The 18,343-nt window shown below is 29.9% G+C and overlaps 1 protein-coding gene across 7 annotated transcripts in view; it reads left to right on the forward strand.

Annotated features, from left to right (window-relative positions):
• Patronin (calmodulin-regulated spectrin-associated protein patronin) overlaps nucleotides 1–18,343 on the forward strand; it is a 444,149-nt gene that overhangs the window by 410,895 nt on the left and 14,911 nt on the right. For 5 of the 7 annotated variants that reach the window (XM_075358663.1, XM_075358668.1, XM_075358667.1 and 2 more), the window contains 2 exons: nucleotides 5,992–6,078; nucleotides 15,627–15,862. In XM_075358663.1, coding sequence (XP_075214778.1) covers nucleotides 5,992–6,078; nucleotides 15,627–15,862 — 323 coding nt within the window. The remainder of the gene's footprint in view (nucleotides 1–5,991; nucleotides 6,079–15,626; nucleotides 15,863–18,343) is intronic. The other 2 variants (XM_075358666.1, XM_075358669.1) reach the window with 1 other exon arrangement.

Genomic DNA, 18,343 nt, shown 5'->3' on the forward strand with positions numbered 1-18,343 from the left:
AGATTCTGTTGCAAGTTTCTCTCTTACCCATCTCAACTTAAGATTTCACTTTATATTTGTGTCATTTACCTAATTTTCAGTGTTATGCTCCTATAACTCTACATTTTAAAAAAACTTGTATTTATTCGTTGCTTTTCTGACTTTATTTTCCAATTTTTATTGTCACAGAGGATAATCTCCATACAGATATTTTAAAGAACCTCTTCCTGCTTTTCTAGCTTGTGCAAGTTTGCTTTTGATATCTACTGACCTTTTTCATCTTCTGTGATTTTATTTATTTATTTTCTGTCTGGTAACTACAAACTAACATCTAATTACAGTTTCCCTCCTACTTTTTTTTATAAAAAATTAATTTTTGTTGCGAGTGAATAACCAAGCTCAACCGAAATTCAAACCTACAACCTTCCAGATGAAAGACAGACAGTACCATAAACCCCAGATAAAAAAAGTGAATCTTTCTTTTATGAAAAAAAATGTATTTATTTTTTCATTTAGCTAGATCTCATATCAGTGCTAATCAGTGCTTGTCAATATTATGATCATAAAAAGTAATTTTTTACAATCAACAAATACCATGTTAGATTTGATTTCCTTCAGCCTACGTTCTAAATTAATCTAGGACTAAAATTTTTCTTGTACTCTTGTTTTCCTGAAACTAAATTCATCTGCATCTAATACATCTTGGATGTGTCATTCTATTATTTGATTAATTATCCTTATTAGTAATTAGGAAGCGTAAGATGTTCAACATTTAGTGCAGCAGATAACTTTTTTTTTGCTTCTGCTTTCGTTTATATTTATTTATGTAAACATAAAATACCCAACTGGCTTGTTGGGTGTCATCTTAACAGTTGCAAACTGACAAGATTCTCAAATCATTTCTGAAACTATTGTAATCACTTTCAAGAATAACATACATTTTTTCATGCCAGGCTTTCTAGTAAAAGTGAGAAGTGAACTGGTTTCATACAGCATCTTTTTTCTTTACCAAATAGAATACGTTACAGATCTGCATGCCATTCCCATCTAAATACAGGTAATATATATTCCAGTCTAAAGCGATACTGTCACTCTATTCATCACGGAGATTGCTGTATATTTAAACATCAGTATTGTTAAAGAAAGTATCTCTGATTGGTTTCTTTTGCTGTATCTAAGGACCAGTACATGCATCACATCCATAAGGAAAGCACATCCATCACATCCATGAGACAAAGAGTATAAACCAATAAATTAATGTACTCTTTTCTGTTGAAAAATAATGCATGGCATACACTATCTCAGCTAAATCAAAGAAAAGTGAAGTTAATATTTTTATGGAAGCCATATTTGTCCATTCTAAAAAAAAGTAGCTTATAAGTTTTGTAGCCTGTTCATCTAAATTTCATCTAAATCGTAATATTTCTGATTATAAACAATCAGTTCCTATAGCCTTATTCTTGTTCAAATCTTTCAGAACTTTATTGATTTCAGACCATAGTTTGCAGCAGTAATTCTCAACCTTTTCAGCTCCAGAACTCCCAAAAATTAAAAAAAATATAATGAATATTTCGCCACACCCCAACCCCAACCTAATAGTTAAACTATTTAGCTGCGTTACTAGTGACAGGTATGAATATGCGTATGGAGTGTATAAAAATGAGCAATTTACAGATTCCAACTTTATGTGTATGTGCTCCTTGTAATTTGTTCTGTTTGCATAATATTTGCTGTAAGAGCATCATGTTCGAACATGCATGAGATACATTTGAACTTGTTGTGCTCTTAGCAGTATAATAGAGGTTTAAGGGATTTCAGAGCGTCAGTTTAGTTTTGAATGTGAAGCATGCATCTGGTGGCTTTATTTAAGTTTTTAAAAGGGTAGTTTCATTGAAAATAGTAATAATTGAGGTTTCAGTTTTTAGTGTATGGTCAAACATTGTAACTGTGTAACAGTGTTTGTGAAAAAAGAAGTGATCCATCTATATCCAGTGAATCTATTGGAAAAATGCAAGATTGTACAATGACAGTATTTAAATTACAGTTTTTCCTTGTTGGATGGAAAGCCACAGTGTGTTGTTTGCTTTTAATTCCTCTCCAATGGAAGAATGAAACCTTCAAAATTAATTTTACATAATACAGTTGTGATAAAAACAGTTTATTAGTGACAGACAAAATTAATGCTTTCATTAAGAAGCTTGATATCTGGATTATTTGCCCTTAAAATAAAAATTTTGATGTTTTCACTTTTTTCTGTTTATATTGTGAAAAATTTGGATGAAGAAGACTATTATTCACCACAGTTTGGATAGCATGAAGGTACATTTGTGTGAGCTAAAAATTAAATTGGTGGAGTATTTTTTGGAAGATAAAAATGATTTTTCGAAAGAGGGTACTGAATCCATTTAGTGAAAAACATTGTTGCAGGCTGCTAAGAAGTTACCAATAGAGATTTCGACCAGCTTATTGAAATGTCTGTCAATAAAATGTTACAACTACAGTTCACATCTGAAGATTCAGGTGTTTTTGGCTTGCTTGTCAAAGTGAATATGGAAATTTAGTCACAGAGCTATTCAAAATAGTAATCCCTTTCGCTATGTCTTATCTTTATGAAAAGGATTTTTCATCGTGTTTTGCTAAAAACTAAGTATAAGTAAAATGTTTATAATAAATGATTTTTTTTCATAAAATGATTTCATTATGTTTATATATAAAGTTGTAGGCTAATTTCGTGATCCCCCTTTTCATATAACTGTGATCCCAGGTTGAGAAAGCGGGTTTAGAGTCTTGTGATCTCTCTTTCAGCACTAATCAGTTAATTTTTATTCCATATAATCTAATATATTCCTGTAATCTATTAGCTCTTCATTCTTTTCTCCTCAACAGTGATATTACATTCTCACTCATAATTTTTTTTTACTTATCGATTAACATTTTCCTGAAATTTCATTGAATTATTTTAAACATGCTTATTGCTTGAACTCCTACATTTTTTATTCCTTTAATATTAATCAGTTATTAGTTGTTTGTCATTAATTAATAAAGTTAAATGTTGAAGTTCCATAACTTTACTAGTGTTTGAGTAAAATTTATTTTTGAATCAATACAATTTATTTTCAGTGTTAATTGTTGTAATACAGGTGATTCAAAGAAACGGGAAATTTAAAAAATTAAATACGTTTGAAAAATTTTTTTTAGTAAATGAATTTTATTTCATGTAATTGTACAAATTTTGCCATTTTAGGATACATACATTTTAGTTTATTTTTTAAAGATGACATCTTGCAGGTGACCTCCTCTTCTACGTAAACACTCATGAAGTCTCTGCGTTAAATTTTTCACGGTTTGACGTAACATCTCAACTGGAATTTCCGCAATTGCTTCTCGGATCTTTGCCTTCAGTTCTTCTGTTGTAGCAGGTCTACTGTGGAACACTTTGCTTTTAAGGTGACCCCACAAAAAGTAATCGCAAGCTGAGAGATCAGGCGATCTGGGAGGCCATCTAATGTCACCATTCCGTGAAGGAAATTTTGAAAGTTGTGTTGGTAGCCATGGGCGATTGGTACCACTTGATAAGTGGCGCCAGCCTCTCTAACCCCATTTAGTTATCATGGATCCTTGGAGTGGTGCGCAACGTGCATTTGCTATCAAAGCATTTTACAGAAACAATGACAGTGTGAAGGGAGCGCGTAGAGAATTTCGCCGCTGATGTGTTCCATCAGCACATGCAATTAAAACATGGATATCTAATTTTGAGGAAACTGGTTCGGCAATGAAAAAGAAACCTCCAGGCCGTGAGCGAACCGTCCGTACACCACAGAATGTTCAAGCTTTACAAGATGCTGTCACAAGAAGTCCACATCGGTCAATCCGTCGTCTCTCAGCATCTTTACAATTGCATAGTTCAAGTGTTCGAAGAATGTTAGTGAAGGACGTGCATTTCCATCCATACAGGTTGCAGATCGTCAGATTACTTTTCGTGGGGTCACCTTAAAAGCAATGTGTTCTACAGTAGATCTGCTACAATGGAAGAACTGAAGGCAAAGATCCGAGAAGCAATTGCAGAAATTCCAGTTGAGATGTTACGTCAAACCATGAACAATTTAACGAAGAGACTTCGTGAGTGTTTACGTAGAAGAGGTCATCTGCAAGATGTCTTCTTAAAAAGTAAACTAAAATGTATGTATCCTTAAATGGAAACATTTGTACAATTACATGAAATAAAATTCATTTTCTAAAAAAATGTTTCATTAACGTTATTTAATTTTTTAAATTTCCCGTTTCTTTGAATCACCTGTATATAAATTTAAAGAATTAAAATTTTGTAAACATTAGCTATATCAAACATCCAAGGATTTTAACTTTTTATTCTTTGTTAATAATTTTATATTTGTTCATTCTAATATGTTGTGTCCTTTATCTCTATCTGGTAAAAATTTGTTCATTTATAATTTTAGTTTTCCTTATAACTGAATAAAATGAAATTTCCTTGTCTTAACTTTTAGCATTTTTTTCCCCAACTGAAGATAATTATATTGTGGACTAAAGAAATATGGTTCTATGTTATTTATTAATCTTATCAGGTATTGAATTTCTTACAGATTTGGCTACTGTCACAGCTTTTATAGGAATTCTTCGTTAAATAATGATAAAAACTTAAAAAATTTCCAAAATTTTCTGAAGTCACAAAATCAAGTTACAAAAATCCTCTTGATTTATACAGTGTTTTTTTGTTGACATAATAAAGATTGTTTTCAGGATAGCAGTTTAGTTTAAGGATGTTCTTTGATGTTCGAGCCTCTTCTCTCCTTGAACATTAACGAGCTTGTTGTAACAGATCTTAAGAGAACATTAGAAAACATTACCAGCAACAAGCCATGTCCTGAAGCTGTTGTAAAATTTGTAGTATACTGCAGAGCCATGTCCCATCTTTCATCAAGCCTTCTCTGTAAGATTAAGTAAAACAGCTTTGTATGCTGCTGTGTTTCCTGTGATAACAACCATTTATTATTTATTACACCTTAGAACTGCCTTATGTCAATTTTTCTTTGTCATGAATTGTCAGTCTTATACTACAGAAAACTTAACATAGAACTTAACATGAAAATTTTAGGTTGACAGTATTGTATTCCTTATAGTGGTTTTTCCTGTGATTTTATTAAGAATGATGGTTGTTCTGGGTGAAATTATGCACAAAACTTTACCAGTCTAACTTGTATTTCAATTAAAAGTGGTGTATACTGATCAAATAACTTTTAAGTCCACTTTATTTGATGCAGTTGTTTCACTGGCATTTTAGCATTAAATTGTAATTTTTATTTTCAAAGGAGCTCATGTATGGTTCGATAAGTGGAATAATCATACATGAATAATAAACTCATTTACTATTTTCATATTCTTTTGCAGTCTACCCTTATGTTATGTCAGCATTATTCACAACAGTGTGTTTTATTTGGAGGTTGTGTGTGGCAATTTAGATAAGATAACAAGTAGTATTTAATAGTGTTTGAAGAAGAGGAGTTCATTTTAAACTAACAGGCCCATGTCACTTATGACTACAGAATACATTCATGGTAATCACAAATGTGAATGCCATTCTATTCTTTACAGCTGTTAAGAAAGAACAAATGAATTTTATCTGTACTTACTGGGTGTCATGACCGATTTATCATGAGAATGGATAGTAAATTAAGTTGGCTCGACTGTTTAACAAGTTTGTAAAATATATGATTATATTTTGATCAAGCTTAAAAAGAATTAGGAAGTACTTTACTGATTCTCAGACATTGATTGTAACTGAACTATAGTCTCATTTTTCAAATTTATTCATTCTTATAGATAAAATCAATATATTTATTTAGAATTTACATTGTGTTAACCTATTTTATTATTATTGTTGTTAGTATATACATTATGTTGACTGATGCTTTATTTTTAATATATTTATTATAAATTCACTGTATAGTAGTTTGTAGTATGAGTAGTTTGTAGTCGTAGCGGGCATGTTTACAGATGCATCACCGGAGCAGCCACGAGCGCGCTCTAAGTACGCGACTTACCAGAGTCGTCGCAAGTCCAACTCATTGATGAACCTCAGTGGTAAGCCACCTGCATGCTTATGGTGGTGGTTTATATAATTTTATATGTAGTTGAACAGTCATAAAATGGTTTTTTAAACATTTAAACTTATTTATTTATATTAAACTTTTATAAATATATTTTTCTTAATTAAAAATGTTTATTTTAATGCCAAAAAATCAGTACATTCTGAGTTCAACAGATTTTAATTTTCAGGTAAGGTAATTTAAAACAATTTTATACGACTGTTCTCTGCATATTTATATCATTTAATGTGTGGTGGCAGAAGGCATGTATTTAATTTTGTAGGTTCAGCGCTGCATGAAGCAATTGAAATATCAACAGATGTTTGATTATTTTTTTAAATAAATTTATCACTAACTTACTATATTCTGAAAAAATAAAAATTACATTAAATTTTCTTCCTTCTGGGAAGTTAACTTAAATGCAATTGTAGTCAAATCAGATTTGACAAACATCATTTCATTACTTTTATTTTATGTACGTGTGTATATATATATATATATATATATATATATATATATATATATATATATATTAATGATAATTGTTTTTTAACAATGTTACATTTTTTTTTTTAAAGGCAATTATTATTAAGTAAGAATATTTTTATTTAAAATTTAAAAAAAGGAAGAATGCATTTTCTGTCATAGTTTCAGAAATTAGTATTTTATTTCTGTTTAGCAAATGTTGCTTTGCCCTGTACTGTGATACATTCAACTGTACTTGCAGTGGTATTCTGTTTAAACAATTTTTATGTACATACAAATTAGAACAATTTTTTACAGTTCTTGGAAGGACAAGAATTGTCTGACATAGTTATTTAACTGCAGTTATTTGAAGGTATTATCTTAAATTGTTGTTTTCAGAAATTAATTTTCAAGGCTTAATAGTGTATTATGATACTGTATCAAGAAAAACTATTGTGATAGTATTACTGATTCAGTGTCAAACAGTCTGGTGTTTTTACTAATCTGGAATGGCTATTCATAAATGAAAAAATTAGTAAATTTGTAATTTTTAAGTTAAATTGTAATAAGTATTTTGGAAATTTTGAAATTCAGTTTGGTTGTTGAGTGACAATCTTGTTATTAAAAATGTATGGATTTAGAGTTTATTAGAAATGTTAATTGGACAATTTGCTTTCAAATTCACAATTTGGATTTAGATATTTTAAGAATCACTATATTTTTATCATGTAAGCATTATAAGTAGACTATTTTTCATCACGTTGTTAATGATGTTGATTACATGCCTTAATGTAGGTGTAGTTATTTTTATGTGCTTAATTGTAACGATTTGATAAGAAAAATTTATTTTATTTTACACAATACTTGTCCATTCCAAAAAAAAAACTTTTTTTAAGTTTGTCAATTTATATCTCTGATTGTACATCATTACTTGAATTAATATTACAACAATATAGTTATTTAATGTAAACTTGTTTCGAGCTTCTTTTTTTAAAAATAAACATAAATATATATAATAAACCATTTTCATTTATGTTGGCAGAAATTCGGTTTAAATATGGAGGCAAGTAATTTTCTGTATTTATATTTCATTCCAAATAGTTTGGGTTTTTTTATTGTTTTGAATATTATTTTGCCAGTTATGAGGATGGCTTTTGTTTTTCTATTTAAAAAAGTTAGTTTTATTACTTCTTTTCTATTTAACTGCAAGCAGCATGTCATTTGAATATTTTTTTAAGTAAAAGTAGATTCATGTACACATATTACACATCATATCGGATATATATTTTTTATACACTAAATTTGTTCATACCACTAAGATACTTATAACTTACGTATGAAATGCTTTCATGGATTTCACTAGCATCTTCAGTTTTATTTGTGTATATTGAAGATATGGATGAATTGATGAAAGTAGTTTGTAGGTAAGTTTCTTGCCTCTTCCAGCTGTACCTTTGTGGTGGATATAGATTTATTGTACAAAATATATGTATTTAAATGGTGATAGCTTTCTTAGATTTTTTTATTAATTTGCTGCTTATCTTAAAAGTAAAATCATGCTCATAAAATATTGCCTTTACATGTTTGCTTTATCCACAAACGTACTGATATATATATATGAGGAGGCATATTCATAAACTGTTTGGCTGTTTGGTCTTAAAAAAAAATTAACTTGTGAGGAAAGGTTTTTACTTTTAGTTTTAGTTTACTATATATATATATATACACTACACTTTTCCACAAAATCACCATTCAATTCTAAGCACTTAACGCCGCACCAGTTTCTTTAATCTCTGTGCACAGAAGTTCACCATCTGGGAATTGAACTAGTTGACAACAGCAGTCTTGAGTTCCTCATCGTTTTCAATCCATTGTCACCAAGCCACTTTTTCAAATGTAAGAAGTGGAAGTAGTTGCTAGGTGCAAAGTCAAGACTACATGGAGGGTGGTAAAAAAAATCCCAACAAAAATCTTGAATCTTCTTGGATAAAGCACCAATGTGAGGACCTGCGTTGTCGTGAAGGAGAATTACACCGGATGACAGTTAATTTTGGATCGCATGTCTCAGTTTGGTGAGCGTTTTGCTGTACATGTCTGCTGTAATTGTTGATCCATGTCCATGAAATCAACTAAAATGATGCCCTTTTCATCAGGGGTGCTTAATCTTTTTCGGTTTTGGGGAATTTGAATGGCATCACTGCAATGACTGTTTCGGTTCTCCATTAGTGTAGGGCGTCCATGTTTCATTGCCTGTAACAAAAACAATCATCTTCATCTTGCTGATAGCAATCCAAAAACGCTCGTCCACTGCACATTTGTTGCTCATTGTGTTGATCTGTGAGCATTTTTGGTACCCACCTTGCATACAGTTTGTGATATCCGAACTTTTCTGTGGCAGTTGTGTAGATAGAGATGCGTCTAACATGTGAAAATTCATCAGCCAGAGCACTAATCATCAATCACCAATCACATTGCAATTTTCACTTGTTCAACTATTTCATCGGTCTGAATACTGGGCCTGCCGCTCCGTGATTCGTCATTCACATTTGTGCGGCCATTTTTAAAGTCTTGACACCATTGTCTAACCTTTCCTTCACCCATTACTGTAGGTCCATACACTAGGCACAACTCCTGATGAATTTCAGCAGCCAAAGATCCTTTTGCACACAAAAATTGAATCACAACGCACACTTCACAACTGGCAGGAGAAATGATTGTCAAGGACATTGTGATCTGAATTCACCGATATTGCCGATAGGCAAATGACTATAAAATCAAAACAACTGCTGGGGCTTCATATATAGTCGATAGAAGGCCCTACATGTGTGAAACTGTGTTCAGACCCGCTAATATTTAAATATAAGCCGACGACCCTTACTTTATGAATATCCCTCGTGTGTGTGTGTGTGTGTGTGTGTGTGTGTATATATATATATATATATTTTTTTTTTATCCTTTATAAAATGATTTTGTAATTAATTAGCCTAATTGGTTATAGTAAATGACTTAGAAAATTCATATATTTTTAGGTATATTTTGTTTCATTTTATGAACTCTTTTCCATCATCTACAATAATGAACATTTGCTAATTGTATTTAAAATTTATTTTACAGGATAAAGAATATTTTAAAAAGTTATTTTTTAAATAAATGTAAGGAATTTTGTAAAATACATTGAAATTATTGAGTTAAAATGGTTTGATTTTTTAATTTATCGTTTTTAGCAATTCATTACTCGAAAACTTGAGCTAAAGTCATTACTCGAGTCCTACGAGTAATGACTCATAGGGCTCGAGTCATTACTTGTAGCCCTACAAGTAAACACTAAAGAGGTAGGGTGTCATAAATTAAGGGTGGTTGTCAAAAAACAAAATGTAGGGTGTCATAAATTATTAAAACCTTTAACCATATAGCTTTCTGTTATTGCAATGAAAACAAATTTTTATTATAGGGTAAGCATTTTTCAGTTAATATCAAAATTAATATGTTTTTATAAAGTTTTGTGCTACAACAGGTTTTGAATCTTAAGCTAATCCCCAAAAATTATCAATGAATCTTGACCTTGCATTGTTGCTTACTGTCAAAATGTTATTGCTTCTGATGGTATATATTCATACCATAGTATGGAATTTTTATTATTCGATAACAAAAATATATTCATATTTTTTCTATAGACTCACAAATTTATCTGTAAAATTTTGTTCAGTAATATGATTATGACAATAAGTAAGTAGTAAAAGACCTATCATTAGTTGTGGATCTTTAAAAGATTGTCTATAAATGTCATATTTCCTTATCACTGCCGTTTTAGCAGGCTTTCTTCTACAACCAGAAAACTTATTAAATTATATTTAGATGATAATTCTCATGATAGTCTGATTCTTATTATATGTGGGAAATAGTAAACCATGATGCATGTCATTTATTGCAATCGTTAATTTATCATTACCACATATAGATTATTAATCTTAGAGCTTATTTTAATGAAAGTTTTGTCTACTACATGGTTCTTCCAAGAGAGATTGTGGTTAACAGTTAATTTCATATAAGAACTTTGCTGTTTAGTTACAGCATTTCTTGTTTTATAATTTGTCTAAACTTATTAAGTTTAGTAATCAATGAAAATAAATTTAACTTATTTATTTATTTTAAATTATTCTTTCCAACATTTTGAATAGTTGAATGACTGTTTATAATATCAATAATATTCATTTATAAATAACTAACTGGAAGGTGGCATTTTCATTATTTGAAGTCAATAATTATTTTAATTAAATATGTAGTTCATCTTAGTTATTTATGACTGCTTCAAGTTGTGAAGTTTAATATCATTTTTTTTAAGTTATATCGACTGCTTTTGTCAAGAAGTAATAGTTACTGACCGCATGCATTGAACTGCATTCATATGTTATAAAGTGTTGGTGCAGATCCATTGGATTTCACAACCTTTAATTCCTGGATGCTTCTTCCTGTAATGTTAGAGATATCATTATACCATCAAATTGTAAAGGATGCATAACTCAGATCCAATTTTTTCAGATCGCTGTCATATTATTTCAATTAGTTGTCAAATAAAAAAGTAATTGGTCATCATTTTACTATCTTGCTAGTTTAAATTATTAATTTTTATAACTCTCTAATCACAATTTTTTTGCTTACCACATCTGAATGTGAACATTTAGATCAGAATCACGATTTTAGATTAAAATTCATTTTTCAATGATCACTTAATGCATAATTTGTTTATTACCTTATTAACTAATTTTTAATCAATTTATCTATCAGTTAATAGCATTTTTTTAATTACGCTTTTGTTATTAAATTGTGAATTTATTAAATATATCAAAAACAGCATGTTGTTTTTTTTTTTTTAATTTTAATTAGAAGCCTAAAAACACATTTTTTCCACTAGTTTTATGCCTTTGTTTACATTAAATTGTTCATATTGTGTAGTACATTCAATTATTTATTAATCATTATGACATTTTGTATTTCTACATTTTCATTATGTTAGAGTTAAAATAAACTAAAATTTTTGGATGAAGTAAATTTCACTTATTTTTATAGCATAAATAACTCTTGTTCTTAACTAACTGTTTTTTTTTTCTTTAGTTCAACATTCATATTTGTTTATAAATTTTATCTCAAAAGATAAACTAGATTATATTACTATTACTTTTGACTAATTAAGGCTTTGTGTACTATTGGTAGCTTGGTAGTTTTGTGCTTATTTCAGTTAAGAATATTAAAATTAATATTTTATTTGTGATTTAAAAATAAAAATTGCTTTTCCATTTTTATGATGTTATGTATTGAGATTTTTTTTCACCTATGTTAATTGATTATATTTGAAATCAAGAACTTTTTTTGTATGCTATAATAATTGCAGCATTAACAATGATAACTCGTTACATAAAATATAATTTAATGAAAGAAATTACAGTTTAATTTCACGTAAAATCTATTAAGGTAATTTATTGACAAATGTGTAATATACTGCTTTTTTAATTTTAAATGATTTTTTGCTAATAATTTTGTACAGAGATTTAAAAATTATTAATTATATATACACTTTACTTTATCTGTTTGCACACTGTTAAGATGTGATTCATCATAGAATCTTCAACACCATGTAATGCAGAAATAAGTGTTGCTTTCTTCATATAATATCAAATTGTTCAACATAAAACAGGAAACTTTTCCCTGGTTTTTAATTATGTGCTTCAGGCAGCAATGATTGTTGAAATAAAAAGAGCAAAAAAATGGTAACTTGTTACAAATTTAAGGATTTTTTATTATTAAAATTGACTGCTCTTCGAATTGTATTGACTTATTCCTCAGATAAGTTAAGATAAGAAAACAATAAATAAAAGTATTTAAATATAAAGTATTAAAATGTAATTATCTAATCCAAACATATTACTGTTTATGAATCTTAATAAAACTAGCATTATAAACTTTAGTTATTATACCTACAGCTATTTAATTTTTTTTTGAAAAAAGACAATTGCAAAATAGTCAGAAACCAATGATTATTTCAAAAAGTTAAAATTTTAGGAGAATTGGTTAAAACTAAATTACAACTATATTTTTTCCATTTTTGGTCAGGAGTATAAGTGTTATCAGTTTAATTTTTTTTTTGGTAATGGTTAAGTACCTATGTAGGAGGTTGTTTTAAAACTGAAATTTGGCGTTTGACATGTACAATGGTTGTTTTTATGGAAAGATTTCAGCTATCGGAAGTAGCTATTAGGAAGTACCTATAAAGAAATGGTAATGGTATTACTGGTTCTCATTTTAATATATTTATGGATTTATAAATAAAAATATTTTTATTAATCTATTGATTACATAATATATGATTTTTGTATTTTGTGGCCTTTAATACATGAATGACAATTCATGTATATGTATATATACACAGTAAAACCTCCCCAAAATGGAATCTGATGAGACCGAGTAAGAATTCCGTTTTGAAAAGGGTTTCCATCTTGCAGTTTTAAAAAATCAAGCTAATTTATCGTGAGGTCCTGTGCTATGAATTATACAAATGTAAAATGAAGTTAGACAAGGATAAACATTTGGAATAATTCGGAGATTATACTGCATATAGGGAATATGCTGATTTTCAAAAATTGTTCAGTTACACTAAAAGATAGTGTTTATTATTTTTACAAGTTAGTAATTTTTCATTTAGGTTATGTTTAATTAGAAGACTTAACATAAAAATAAAATTATTTTCTAAAATAACCAAGTACAGTTTTGTTTCAATAACTTACCCTTGGAACTTTCATTTTCAATAATTTATACATTTCACTTCAAGTATACACTTCAGTAAAACAAGTAAATAGAAAAAATTCACTTAGCCTAAAACACAACATGATCCAACACTAATTTTTAAATAGAATCATTTTCTAAAATAGTCAACTACAGTTTTCTGTTTCAATAATTTATTCTTGGAAGTTTTGTTTTCAATATTTCTAGCAGTTAACATATTCTGTTGCAAATCTCTGCAGTTTATACAAATCTCAAATTCTTCCAGCTATGCAACCATACCCAATGCTTCTCTGAAACTGTTAATTTTGTTTTCTGTGTCCTTCTTCTTCTTTTGAACTTTTGTTATTCTTGCTAGTTTCAGAGAAAATAATTTCATCTATACCCTGAAATCTTTCTTCGGTTGCAACAGAAATTCACATCACTCAATATTATAGTATTGTGCAAAGTACATGTAGCAGGAACATAATCATTATCGGTTTCTGTGTAGAAACCAGCTTCTTTAAAAGCATTTTTAACATAGTTATTTGTAATTTATTTGTAAAATGAAGAGAGCAATCTTAGTGCATCCAGAACAGTTATGTATCAGTTCTTGAACAGATGAACATGAATCCATATTGGCGACTAGCAACTGCAGAATGTGTTTCCAATAATGAATTTTTATGATTTAATTAACCCCCTGATCCATTGGTTGAGTTACACTAGTTGTGTTTGTAGCAAAAAAGAATACAAGTTTTATGTTAGAGTAACTTCCATGAGGGTGACACGATGCATTGTCTAAAAACAGTAGAATATTTCTATTTTCAATAACCATTTTTTTCATTTAAATTATACAGCCATTTTTCCATTATGTTAGATGTCATCTAAGACTTTATTTGCTTACCATTCTAGTGGTAACTGAATGACATTTTTGAAACACCAAGGCTTTTAAGAGTTACCTATCACCAATGGTTTAAGCAACATGCCATCTGCAAGACCGCACACCATAACAGTCTTTCTTTGGATTGTTTGCCTCCAATGCACTTTTCATTTTTGAAACACAGTGTTTTGTTCAGTAAAGCTAGAAAAAATAAACCGGTTTCATCTCAATTACCGATATTTTTTTTGTTTGTAGCCTGCAGTTATTTCTTTAATTTTATTTTTCCGTTGATAACTATTTCTTGTGTCTACATCTTTAGCCTCCCTAAAATTTGATTATAAGAAATAGAATGCCTCACACAAAATTTTTCTAGCCATCCATTAAAAGTGCTAAATGTATATCCTAACTTAGTTGCAATTTCTTTCACCTGGTTTTTCAGGATAGGCCCTGAAATAGGAAGATTTTTTGATGTTGCATGTGTAAACCATTTAAGTAAAATGGAATTATTTCTTCATTTTTACTTTTAGTCTGCCATCTACAACTAGGATTCCTTTCACTCTTCAACCATTCTTCCTTGATTTTATCTTTACTGTAAATTTGTGTTTTTCTTCAATAAAACTTTTCACTATGTTCTTTAATGTTTGTTTTAGAAATTAAGTTAATAACTTCTATTTTGTCCTTTAAACATACAGTATTTTTTCTCAGTATAATTATGAGCAAAATTTTAAAAGAAGAAAATTGCACATAATTAAAACTAAAAGTTACAGTTTTTAAAGTGTTAGATTAAACTAAAAATAAAAGCACATATGTACTGTATTTTAATCCTCAACATATAACAAATAGAATGGGAAACTATAACAATTTACTTATACGACAAAATTAAAACTATACTCCTGCGTACCACGGTGTTCATGGCACTGAATAAAATTATTCTCAGAACTGTATATGGATTGTTTACATAAGCTGCCACCTGCTATCAAATTTTATTAATGATCGTTGGCTTATATACCTGAAGTCTGGAGCCAAGAATGTGATGGCATTTAATTAGATAAACAACAGTTATAATACTGTATTATTGTAATAATAATCATCTCTGTTGGATTTATAATTTGCAAATTGTGGGAATGTACAATATATTTTTTTGATTTCCTTTCCATTTCTGTATTATGAAGTTATCAGTCTTCAAGAGATTAATTTCTATAAAAATATATCTGGAGCAAACCGTATATTTTGAAGAGGTTTCCATTGTTTGGAGATTCCGTTTTGTAGAAGTTTCACTGTAAAATATATACACTGTATACATATATATATATATATATATATATATATATATTTTTTCATTCATTTATATACGTGAACAATACTACACATTTAATTAACACATTAAAAGAGTTCTATTAACTATATCATCATTATTTGTTATAATGCGGCTTTTGTTATATCAGGATCCAGTGTAGACCAAGATAGTTTGCTGTATCGATACGGTGATACAGATTCTGGATTGGGTCGTGCCACTCCACCTCGTCGTGCACCTTCCCCTGGTCAACATCCACCTTCACCTAGCGGTCCAGGATCATTACCAGCTCATCGTAGGCGGTATGATGACACGGCATCAGAGAGCGGAGGAAGCGAGTACAGTGGTCCTCGACTCTATAAACAACCTGCTACAAAATCTAACAAGGTAAAGTAATTATATGTTTCACTGAATAATGGATATGTATTGGCAGAAAATGATGATGAGCTCTCAGATTGTGTTTTCATTGTTAGTGCAGGATTGTCAGTTTAATTTAAAAATATAAATACATTAGGATAATTCAATTGAAATCTAATAAAAAATAAAACTGCAGCCATCCCCAAGGCTGGAAGTAGACTATCTTTAGTAGGTTGTTGTAATGTATTGAAAAAATAAAAAATGGATTGTCAAGATTGAGAGCAACAATGAAAGCATTATCTGTCATTATTTTATTGTTTTGGTGGTTTACATAATTAATCTTTTTACGTTCATGAAATGTAAAATCTGAGACAAATTTTCTGCACCATGTCTGCCTTAATTCTCTCCTCTATTTCCACTTAATGTTTGAGTTGAGTTTCTGATACTTCCAAATTATTTTTAGGGATGTGCACGCATACGCGTGTACACACACACACACACACACACACATACACACTTACACACACATATATAAATATATACATACATACACACATGTGCATGTGTGTGTGTACATGCATGTGCATATGTGTGAAATATTTATATCATCTTCATTGGATTCTTCTCTCAGTGTTAAAAGTTGGTGACTAGTTGGTAATGTTTTGTATGTTTGTCTTCAATAAACCTAATCTTCTGTTTCTCACATTAGTTGACTTAGTGTTCCTTTTGTTTTCTTTTCATCTGATTTGTCCACTGCATTGGGAATTTTCCATTAGATCTTTGTCCTTCATTTTTCCCTGAAGAATAATTTTCTCTAGGTTGTTTTCCTGCCAACATACTGTGTATCAAAAGAATTGTAGTATTTGCTGGTAGCATATGGAGAATTGCCTTTTTTGAACATAGAGATTGGTTATACCTGAAGCATAATCTTGGTTATAACACAATTTTTCCAGATTGCAAATAGCTTTGATGCACCATCTCTAGCTAGTACAATTCTTCATATTTCTTTAGTTGATTCAACATCTGTTTCAGTGATAGAGCCCAAGATACACACTCATATTCAGATAAGAAGTTTGTTTGTGGAAGTGACCCAGCTCGATCATTTACCATGATCTTCATTATATCTATGTTGACCATCAAAACACATTTCCACCTTGTTTTTAACTCTTTTTAGGAATACCTTCATTTGGTACATACAGTGTAATGTTGTCTGCAACTCTCAGGCCACTGATTTGTCATCCATCAACTTCATACACCATTGCAATCATCCATCCGCACTTATTGATAACACTGTTCCCCATAACTATTGTATAAATAAATCATTCCCATTCCTATATTCCACAATAGTTATATATATATATATATATATATATATATATATATATATATATATATACACATGTGGGGTGTCTGTAAGTAAAGTAATAAGACTGGTTCAGAAAAACTTTTTATTTACAATCCAATTATACATGGACTCTTATCACCTTCAAAATTCCCTTGGGAAGCCACACTATAAATGGTTTTCCCGCTCTTCATAGCAGTATTGAAACTCAGAAACCGGAATATCCTTCAGATGGTCGGTCAGTTACACTTTTTTTTAATGTTTTCTGCTGTTCCAAAATGGTGTCATTTGAGGTGTTTTTTTAAGTCAGGAACAGGAAAAAGTTGCAGGGACTCAAGTCAGGTGAATAAGGTGGTTGAGGAACTATAAAAATGTTTTTCTTTGTAAAAAATTCATTAATTGAGAGTGCAGTGTAACAAGGTGAATTGTCATGCTGCAGCATCCAGTCATCTTTGATGGCTGGTCTCACGAGAGCAACTCTTTTCCGCATTATTTCAAGAATTTCTCAGTAAACATATTGATTTACAATCTGTCGTATAGGCAAAAACTCGTTATGGACAATTCCATCACTATCAAAGAAACAAATTAGCATGGCTTTGATTGATTGTTGATTTGCTGATTTTTGCTTTTTTGGGATGTGGTGTGCCATTCCTTTCGTTGACATTTTGTTTCTGGGTCATATACAAATATCCAAGATTCATCACCAGTAATAACATATTTTAGAAAACCAGAATCAGTTTCAATTCATCCTAGAAGATCGCAGCACACTTCCACCCTTTTTTTTTCTGTTCAACAGTGAGATTATTTGGGACCAATTTTGCACAAACTTTTTTCATGTCAGTTTGTTTGTCAAAATTTGATAGACTATGGTATGGTTCACATTTAATTTAATTGTTCTGCAATCATTCTGATAGTTAATTGACGGTCGTACTGTATCTAGTTTCTGATTAGCTAAACATTGTCATCACTTTTTGACATTAATGGTCTTCCAAAGTATGGATCGTCCACTACTGATTTCCAGCCATCTGAAAATGCTTTAAACTTGGGTTCATGACAGAGTGTCATCTTCATACTCCCTTTTCAATTTTGAAAAAGTTTCGGTAGCATTTTCACCAAGTTTAACACAAAAATTGATTGCAAAACATTGCTCATAATTAGTAATTATTGTA

This window comes from Lycorma delicatula, chromosome 2 (assembly GCF_047948215.1).
Source record: "Lycorma delicatula isolate Av1 chromosome 2, ASM4794821v1, whole genome shotgun sequence".
Lineage (NCBI taxonomy): Eukaryota > Metazoa > Arthropoda > Insecta > Hemiptera > Fulgoridae > Lycorma > Lycorma delicatula.